We start from the raw sequence: 10306 nt of genomic DNA on the forward strand, positions 1-10306 counted from the left end.
ACGCTATTCAGGCCGAGCCAAATTCTCAGCGTCGGAGATTTGACGAAGAACCCGCCGTGAAGTCCGTGAAGACTGACGATGCGCCTCGTTGGGGGCATCGGGCCGAGAGACGGCATTCGATAAAGAGTTACTGCTTTGATATACCATAATTTTATTGATCTCCACCTTCTAGTTACTTTCTGTAGCCTATTGAACTTATTTCCCACAAAATCTCTTCCTGGTTGGGGTTATTCTCTCTCATTTTAGAGAGTTTTTAAAAAAGCAGGACGCAGCCAACGCAGGAGCAAATGCACAGATGGGACTTTCCAATAAAGGGGTCGAGTTGTGTTGAGTCTCCACCCTTTTCCCCAGCGGCGGTGAGACCCTTTCTAGAACCTTCTCCATCCCAGCAGGGAGCTGGGGAGGGAGCTGGCGGGAGACGAGTTAGGCCGGCTGGTTGCCGCCTGGGGGCACCTCTGCTCACGACCAGGCACCCAGGTTTTCGGTGGTGGTGTTGCTCGTTTGTTTTAGCATCTGCCATTTTCCTACTTCTGGCTTCATAAATTTCCTTCTCTGTCTGGACATCAGGATCTGAGAATAGTGAGGAGAACCTGGCTTCTCCTCTCCCCCAAAATTCATCAAAATAAAAGAGCTCTGATAGTATTGATTTTTATTTTAATTTCCCAGGAGTGAACCTGTGTGCCCCTAAATTGATCAAGATTAATAAGGAGTTTTCAGGGATAATTATAAAACGGTGGCTGGTGATAGCCCAGCTGAAAGCCAAACCCTTTTGTACATTGTGGCAGCTGAAGGTTAAACGAATTTCAGGTTTGCTTCCAAGATATATAGCCTGTGCCTTGCTGGGTACCTCTAGAAAGGCACAGAACTTCATCTCGTTTTACTGTACAGTACTTGAGTGGCATATCAAGCCAACTATCATCAAATATGACTCCAGGGGAAAATGCATACATCTCCAGATAGCTTTCATAGTTGTTGTTTGTTTGTTTTAACTTTCTCTAATTTTCCACTTTGTTGAAGAAGAAGAAGAAGAAGAAAAAGAATGTGCTTGTTCCTAGGGGTGGAAGAGGTACCTGGAGGTTTCTGAAGACTGTGGGCAGGAGTTCTTTGCTTTTTAACTTTTTCAGGGCCATTTCTAATCATGCCGAATTAGCTGGCAAGCATAGTTTTTATCCTGTGCGATTCAGATAATGTCTGTTTGGTTATCCTTAATCCAGTGCAATTTCACTCCAGGCAGGGGTCTGGGGTGAAGGAAACAGGGCATCAGAGAGGTTGCTCTGGCAAGTGGGTCTGGGGTCAAGTTTCTAAGACTCTTGAACTGGGAGGGAGCCCCCAAACCTTGGTCATTTCAGTAATGACAAACAATGTCTCTTCTTTTTAAGGCTTGGGAAACTGTCGAACAAGCACGTGCTGCGTGCAAGGCCCTGAGCTGAGATTTCTTATTTACCTCTCCACTCGCGGGATAATGGTTCAGATACAGGGAGAAGAAGCCTCAGCCTGGAAAGAGTCATTCAAAGCCATGGGTCTTGGCTCAGCCGTCTGCAGAGAACTCAGGCCTTGTGAGATCTGAGTGGACTTGAGCCCGCTCTCCCCTTCCCCCGACTGAGACAGCCATTACTAAGATTTTACATGTAATTACCCAGGGTATAATTTGGAGTGAGGTGAAGATATCGATGTTTCTTTCTTTTTTTCTTTAAACAAGGTGCACTGAATAAAAATGTGCTTCTTCCCAAAAAAGGTCCACGGGCCTGGAGTGTGCTCACTCGAATCCTGTATTTCTAAGTTTTGCAAGAAGGAGGGAAGCACTAGATATTATCTTGCCTCCCTCCCCACCTTCTCCTCCCCCTCGAACACTGGCACCCGAACACACCCGAACACACACAACAAACATCGCTCAGACAGAGCACACCAACGCACGACACACGCAGCCGGGAGGAGAAGGTCGCAGCGATGCCGCCCAGATTGAAGATTCAGGGGAAAGAAAACACGCGGACTGCACGTTTCTAAGGGTGCGCTGGTTTCCTTTTCGACTTAGACATGGGGACCCCTGGTTTAAACTGCCCAGTCGGAACAACCTGGGAGAGAGCAGCCCCTGGCCACCTTCTCGGCTCCCTGCAGCCCCTCGTCTGATAGGGGAGTTAGAGTAATTGCGGACGCTGTTGAGGACTCACTGAGAGCCAAACGCTCGTCTGAGTGCCTGGCGTGTCTAAGTCCCCCCTAGCCGACAGGCTGGCCGGTTTTTCAGTGCTGACTCTAAAGTTACAAAGTTAGCCCGGCTTCGGCGCATAGTAGGCGCTTCATTCACGTCTTTGCAGTATCAGTTGCGGATTTTAAACGTGTTCTGGCGGTGTGTGTGTGTGTGTGTGTGAGAGAGAGAGAGAGAGAGAGAGAGAGAGAGAGAGAGAGAGAGAGAGAGAGAGAGAGACAGAGAGAGAGAGAGAGACACAGAGAGAGAGAGAGAGAGAGAGAGAGACACGCAGGGTACCTTTTAAAAAGAGGGGTCAAAAGAGAGAAGAAATGGGGCTGGGCGAACTTCCTCTTTAAATAATCGGCCTTAATTGCGCCTTGGACTTTTCAGTTTTGGCGTGATTATAACCCTTGAGGGATCGCCTAATAACAACTCTGCTGACTGCTCCTGTAATTAACTCCTAATTTATTTCAAACAGGACGAAAAAAAAAAAAAAGGCCCAGCCTCTTCTGGAAGAGCCAATCGGAGGCGAGCGTCCGTGGCGTCAGCGCCCAGGCCGGCGCGCATTGGCTGAGCCGCGTCTCCCACTTCCCCTTGGAGGCCAGGCTCGGCGCCCGGCGCGCCCCTCCCGTCTCCCCCCCAAAAAGTTTGAGTCGCCGCCGCCGGGTTTGCTAGCCGAGTCGCGCGCGGAGAGCTCCGTGGGGCAGAGAAGTCATGGCTTCTCCGTCCAAAGGCAGTGACTTGTTCTCGTCCGATGAGGAGGGCTCGGCGATGGGGGCCGGGCCGGGCCCGGGGCCGGGGGGCGCCGAGGGCGCGGCGGAGGAGCGCCGCGTCAAGGTCTCCAGCCTGCCCTTCAGCGTGGAGGCGCTCATGTCGGACAAGAAGCCGCCCAAGGAGGCGTCCCCGCTGCCGGGCGAGAGCGCCTCCGCCGGGGCCACCCTGCGGCCGCTGCTGCTGCCCGGACACGGGGCCCGGGAAGCGCGCAGCCCCGGGCCGCTGGTCAAGCCCTTCGAGACCGCCTCGGTCAAGTCGGAAAATTCAGAAGACGGAGCGGCGTGGATGCAGGAACCCGGCCGGTATTCGCCGCCGCCAAGTGAGTGCGCGCCCGGGAAGGGACGGGGCTAGAGGCGGGCGCGTGCGGTACGGGAGGGAGTCGGGGCCGGTATTCCGGGCCGGGGGTACGGAGATCCCTCAGCACTGTGCGCCCCAGAAAGCAAGCACAGCAGGTCTCGACCACCCCTTGTTATCCACAGACTTCAGCGCGCCGGCCGCATCCAAGACACCCTGTGGGGAACGCCGCGCGGCGCGTGACCCGGTCCCCTCGCTGTGCAGCGTCGCACACCGTTGCGGACTCGCTGGTCTTTGGAGGGCGAACCCCAGCTGGGTTTGCGGGGTCGCCTGGTTCCGTTTCTCTAGCTTTCAGCCCTGCGCTCCAGCCACGTCGCTTAGATCTGTTTCACTGTCCACTGGGGTCTCCTTTTCTGGGGAGCAAAGGGGGAACCACGTCTCCTGAGCACCTGAATATGTGCCAGGCACAGGCCGGGGGTCTCATCTCTTCAAAGTTCACAACCCGGCGAGGCGGCGTGCCCTCGTTTTAAAGATGAGCTAACCGATAGTGGGTGGAACTCTCTCTCTTCCACGGGTCCCACGGGTGTCGAAGCAGGATCCCGCGAAGGGATGGTGGGAGACTGAGACTGAGGCAGGGAGGAGCTGTCGCCTCTCAGCCAGCACCTCCCTGGCGAGGTCCCTGAGCTTCGCTGGGAGCGGGCTCGGCTTGGCTCATAGTCATAATTAACAGCATTAAGAACGCTGGAGAGTTTACAAAGTGATGCTCATTAGCTCCCCAGATCCCAGTCATCGCCGGAACCTCGAAGTGTAGGCAGAGGCTCGGCGACCTGTGGCCGTCCCCTTTTTCAGACACTCAAGCTTTAAGGGGACTGAACTTGCTTGACGCAGGTCACCAACAATGGCCGAAATGGGCGAGGGGCCCTGGTGTCCAAGGCCTGCTCCTGCATGTTGGTCTCTCTCCCCGGAGAGACCAAGCGAAGGTCGGCACACACGCACCCCGCTTCCTGCCAATAAGGCAGAAGGACACAGAGTCAGGCCCAGCTGCAGCATCCGTGTTTGGGCCCTGGATCCTTTTGCAGTTTGGAGAATTCATGGCCTCTAGCTTCTGTCTCCCGGCCTTTAAGCTTTCCTTACCCCCACTGCACCTCCAGGAAAGGTGAGAAGGGGGAGGGGGCACCTGGAGGGGCTTTTTCCAAAGGCGGCAGAACCACCTTCTTCTCCACGTCCATCAGGCAGCCCTCCAGACTGGAGATGCGCAGTAGTCTGAGAACAAAACGAGGCCATATACCCAGGCGTCACTGGCTGTCCCCTCCGGCATCTCTCCACCCTGTTAGAAACTCCGAAAGATTCAAAGGGTGTGGAGATTAAGGACCGAAAGAATTTAAACGCAAGTTTGCTCAGTGCTTTATAGCACTTCTTAACCATAGCCTCTTACCTGATCTGTGTGGCAGCAGCTGGCCTAGTCACACAGGAGGACATTTCAGCAGAGTTCGGAGGAGTCTACACGCACCGAGTGTGGGCTTGACAAAAAGAAACGGGAGAGCATTTGATGATCAGCTACTTGCTGGCGGACAGGGCTGTGGATGATCTAAACTTTCGTACTCCGAACCTCACTGCGGGATCAGTGTTACTTAATCTGTTTTATGTTGCAGAAAGAGAGGCTCAGAAACTTTAAGGGACTTAATTTGTTTGACAAACGCCAAGTGCCCCTGTGTTTCCAAGGCCTGGGTCAGTGCCCCAGGGGGCACCTCAAGGTTTCAGGCCTTACTGGGAATGGCGTCCAGAGGTCAGAAATCCCACTTCCCTAGGCCTCTGGGTTCTGGGGTGGCCATGCCCCCCTTGCTGGGGAAACATCCCCCCACCACGTAGTGCTGCATCCCGCTTCCGTGCCTACTAAGCCAGCCTGGGGCCCTGGATATGACCTTCCCACGAGATAAATCATGAGATTCCGAGAAAGGATTTAATTTTAAAACAAAAAGTGGGTGGTTGGCGTTGGGGGCCCAGAGGTGGCTCTGGGAGCCCTGTTAGGAGAGGTGGGGCCTGAGCTGCAGGCAAAGGAGCCTGGGGTGGGAGAGAGCCACCCGCCCGGGCCTGGTTTTGTTATTGGGAGGAAGTAGGATAAATGCTGTTTTGCTTTGTATAATCGCATCCTTCCTCCGGCTGGTTTAAAATGGGGGAGGGGGGAGGAGTGTTGCGCCCGGAGGAAGCCTCGTAACTCCACGGCTTTGATGCACGTGTGCGAACCCCGCGGCCTGGATGCCTGGATTCTGGAGCAGCCGGAATAACCGTGCCCGGACGCAGCGTTGCTTCCAAGCTTAGAGCAGGATCGAGCAGACACTGGGGGCTTCTCTGCGAGCTGAGGCCGCTGGGTCCGCCCGCGAGCCAGGCCAGGTTTGTGAAGGCTGAGGATTTCACAGGTCTCGGGTCTCAGACGGCAGTTGTTAGTTTATTTGTAAATCAAGGAGCTGGAGGCCTGCTCTCTGCTTTACTTAGGGATTAGCATATGCAAAAGTCCACTTCTGTGGTCACCTCTTACCCACCCCTCTCTCCGATTTCTGTCTTCTGATTGATTGCAGAACTCAACTACCTCTTTCTCTCTCCGTCACCTAAATGATGGTTGATAATGTCGCATCAGGACAAATCCTTTTCTCGTTGGAAATGGAGGCTGGGTTGGAACTTGTGCTGTGTCACCCTCAAGTATGAGGTGTAAACTCTTTCTTGGGCCACCGAAGTCACAAAACAAGAAATGCGACATTCTCCCCATGAGTCCTTTGGAGTCACTGCTGTGGCTACATTTAGAAAATTAGCATAGCTCATAAAAGCCAAATGCAGAAAATTAATTGTTTAGCATTCCGGCCCTCAGCTCCACGCTCCTCCCCCCTCTTCCCTTGAGGAAGAGAAGCCTGAAGTTCCTGGTCCTGTGGGACCACAAGGGTGCCCAATCCTGTGACTGTCTGTAATTGAATCCAGTTTAAATATGGAATCTGGATGCTGTCTGGCATACCTTTATTTTGCTTGTTATTCCCTCTTTCTAAAGCCCAGCGACAAACTAATCATTTTACACATTGGCTCTAAAGCGTAGAATGGGTAGAGATGACTAAGATGTCATCACATGCTCTCAATTCCGAGGCAGTGTGATTCCCCCCACCCCCATGACATCTAACATTTATGGGCCAGCTAATTTCCCCCTCCTCCTTAGTAAAGTTTATATTACAGAAGCACCAGGCCAAAAAACATATCCCACATCCAGATCTGTAAAATGATGTTCAGCTTTTATAATCTGTAGGCTGGATGGAGTGACAGCTGTTGGTTGTTTATGGCACGGGACTGCTTCCCCGATCCCAAGATGCTGATAATCGACCACAGACTTTATCTGCACGATTATCCTGCCTAACATTGTCGATGCAGTCCAACTTGTCCTGGTGCAGAGAGGGGACCGACCCAGTTTGGAAGTGAGGGTTATTATGAATCCTTCCCCCCACCCCCCATTCGGAAGACGAGAGAAATTATGCTCAGAAGAGATGGAGTTTTGTTCTCAGAGACCACGCAGCTTCCTCGACTTCCGACGTGGGGGTCTGCTCAGAGATGTTCTGTTTCCATTACTCAAACGCTGTTTGTTTCCCATTTGGAAAGTTCTCTTACACCATTCAGTTCCTCAACTTTTTGACGAAAGCCTCCCCTTTTAAAATAAAGGAATTTATCTATTGAAATGTGGTCCTTCTTCACGCTTCCCCCCAACCCACGGCTGGTTTTGACAGACGTATCTTTTCAAAAGACGAAGGAGGGAGGCCCTTACACACAGACCTGGACAGAAAGCCCCTCGCCTTTGCTAACCCGCCCCTGTCTCTGTTCCCTAGGACACATGAGCCCCACCGCCTGCACCCTGCGGAAGCACAAGACCAACCGGAAGCCACGCACCCCCTTCACCACGTCCCAGCTCCTGGCCCTGGAGCGCAAGTTCCGCCAGAAACAGTACCTCTCCATCGCTGAGCGCGCCGAGTTCTCCAGCTCCCTGAACCTCACAGAGACCCAGGTCAAAATCTGGTTCCAGAACCGCAGGGCCAAGGCGAAAAGGCTGCAGGAGGCCGAACTGGAAAAACTGAAAATGGCTGCGAAACCCATGCTGCCCTCGGGCTTCAGCCTCCCCTTCCCCATCAACGCGCCCCTGCAAGCAGCATCCATATACGGGGCATCGTACCCCTTCCATAGACCTGTGCTCCCCATCCCGCCCGTCGGACTCTACGCGACGCCGGTCGGATACGGCATGTACCATCTATCCTAAGGAAGACTGCGCCACAGACTCCACGACGGACGTGTGTTTGAGCAGGCCCCCCTCCCTCTCGAGGAAGGCCGCACCCAGCCAGCACCCCTGCTTTGCAAACCCCGCCTGCACCCCCCTGAGCAGCTAGGCCCACAGGGCCGCAGACTCGGTTTGGATTCATTCTTTAGACGGGCGACACCAGGCCCCCGTGTACCTGGTGTCACCCTCCAGATGGCCCCTTGTCCTTGCATAAAGATTGGCTCTGACCGTTTTTATATATGAAGATGTATAATAAAATATAATACATTTTTATACAGCAGACGGAAACATTCAAATTATTTTGAAAGGCAAAATTTATATACATATATATATATATATATATCACCTTCCTAAAAGAGACGGTTTAAGTCCATTCTTTTCTTCTTGTAGGGGGAGACAAATTATTTACTAAAATTGCTGAAATTTGGTGATTTCGATGGGACAATTGACTTGCGCTTGGGGAAAACAAATAGAATTAGACACGATGGGTAGAGACAGTAGATACGGAGAGACTTTTGCAAGTGACAGGGGACACGTCATGTTTTTGCAGTGACACGCATTCGAAACTCATCCGATGCTACCCCATTCGGCCCTATTTTCCACCCTCTCCACGTTGTCACATGGTTACACATCGGTGAAGTTTTATCTTTTTCTTTTTTTTTTTTTTGGTAAAATCAGTAAAAGGGGGACGGGAAGACCCCTGAGCGGGCCTGGGGTCAGGGCAGATGGAAGGACTCCCTCATTCGCAAGGCGGTCACTTAACTCCAGATACTTGGAGAGTGAAAAGTTAAAGCATGTCTGGAGGAATTGATGGTTTCTGTGAAATACTAGGTCGGTCCTCACACATTGCAAAGGTGATCGGGGGAGGGGAGGGTGTAGTTCATTTTCTGCTTTAAAAAAAAAAAAAAAAAAGCCTTGTAACTATTACGTATATGCTAAATATTCTTCAACGACGAATAGACCCAGAATGAAAAATCCTGTTTTCTCTGTGTGTGTACCTATTGTATGTGCTAAACGTATTAGAAAAATTTATATACCTTTTAACATGTTGGGGGCAAAGGGTTAAAGCCATGTTTTGACTTGCTGATAATGGTGGTGTCACACAGGCCATTTAGCTCCTTAGTATTTCATCTTCCTAGCCAACTCTCCCCTCCCCCACCCCCCCAACCAGTATACTTTATCCCTTTGAAAGGGTACCTTGTATAATTTTATATATTTTATTGAAGAGTTATTTCTTATCTCTGATTCCGAATTAAATTAAATGTTTGTTTTATTGCAGTCAAGTCTGTCCCAACTCACAATTATTTTAAAAGTCACTCACTCTCTGTTCTTAGTTGGGCTTAACTCAAAAAACACCACCCAGATGGGAGGGTGGGGGGGAGCTGGTGATTTTTATTATTATTTTAATGTGAATCAATCAAGAGTCGTGGCCAGATTCAGCCTTGGGGTGGGGGTGGGGGGTTGGAGCGTCCATTGAAAACAGCAAAATAACTTTGAACTGTTTCCCTCCAGCAGCTTGGGTTACTTGTGGAAAAGAGTTAGGACTGCTATTAGGAGTTGTTCAAACTCCAGTGAAAGATGAGCTTAGAAGAAGTGGGGGGGCTGAGGGATCAGCCAGAATCGGAGTGGTTTGTAGATGATCAAGGGAAAGTCTTGAACTTGAAATTTCCCATCTACCAAAACAACAACACACTTAAAGCCCAGGGAGGGGGGTGAAACCTATAGCTCTTTGCAAACGGGGATGGTCACTAGAGGCATTCACTGGGCTGGGGGAGGGGGGTGATGCCTGCTGCCCTTTCGGGAGTGTGTCAAATCGCACTGCCTTTGCTATTCGCAGCTTCTTCCCAGGAGATGGACCCTGAACAAATATTCTTTTCGGTGTGAAGGCGGACGGTGGTGCATTCAAGAGCCTTTTGCCTTCCAGCCTCTTTCCACTGGCTACAGATCCGGGGGCAGGCCTGGGCTTTGAGGTGTCACTATTAAAATAAATTGGTAATTAGTGGGAGGAGGCCGAGAAGGACCTTAAATTCTGCTTTCAGAATTTAAGAAATGGCTTAAAAGAAATCAGAAGTACAAAGAAATCAGAAGTGGCTACTGATGCCCCCGTTCCGAGGTCTGATGAGCAGCCCCTGTGACTCTCGGAAGTGACTCGAGGACTTGCAGCGAAGACCGCGGGGTGGGGAGTTCGGCACCTGGAATCTACTAGAACTGGCGTCTTTTGCCCCACATGTGCTTAGTTCTGACAGCCAGTGTGGACGTGGGCGTCCGGAGCTCCATTTTCCAGCCGGGCGCGGGCTCCCAGGGGCCAGGCCTCGAGTCTCAGAGCTGTCACGGCCCCAGTCTGAGGATCACGCTCCGCGCTGGGGCCGATTGATTTCCTCCCGCTCGGCGGGTCCACTGCGCCCACCGAGCGCCCCAGATCTCCCCAAGTGTGTGCGCCTTTTCCGTCCGGCTGGGCCTCCCAAGCCCCGGCCCCTAAACCCAGCCCGCAGGCCAGGCTTCCTCACGTACGGGCGCGTTTGCTCAAGGCCAGAGCCCTTCCCGGTGCTGCCATCAGCCGCCAAGTCGGGTCCCCAATTAGCCCGTCCACCGAGCTTCCTGCCCGGCGCCGCTGGGCCCCCGCAGCCTCGGGCGGCATGAGCCCGGGTCGGGGATCGGGAGACGCCGGCTCCGGGTTAAGACTCGGCGTGGCCCCTGGAGGACTGGGGCGCCAAGCGGGGAAACGCGGCTGCGCCCCGCGTGGCCGGTGAGGT

At 52.6% G+C, this 10306-nt stretch overlaps 1 protein-coding gene across 1 annotated transcript; it reads left to right on the top strand.

Annotated features, from left to right (window-relative positions):
- The first annotated feature begins 2837 nt into the window (after window positions 1-2837).
- Window positions 2838-8831, top strand: MSX2 (msh homeobox 2). The gene is made up of 2 exons (XM_006906529.2): window positions 2838-3278; window positions 7111-8831. The coding sequence occupies exons 1-2, from the start codon at window positions 2900-2902 to the stop codon at window positions 7533-7535; spliced, it is 804 nt and encodes a 267-aa protein (XP_006906591.1). The 5' UTR covers window positions 2838-2899; the 3' UTR covers window positions 7536-8831.
- The last annotated feature ends 1475 nt before the right edge of the window (window positions 8832-10306 follow it).

Source organism: Pteropus alecto, unplaced genomic scaffold (assembly GCF_000325575.1).
Source record: "Pteropus alecto unplaced genomic scaffold, ASM32557v1 scaffold40, whole genome shotgun sequence".
Taxonomy (NCBI): domain Eukaryota; kingdom Metazoa; phylum Chordata; class Mammalia; order Chiroptera; family Pteropodidae; genus Pteropus; species Pteropus alecto.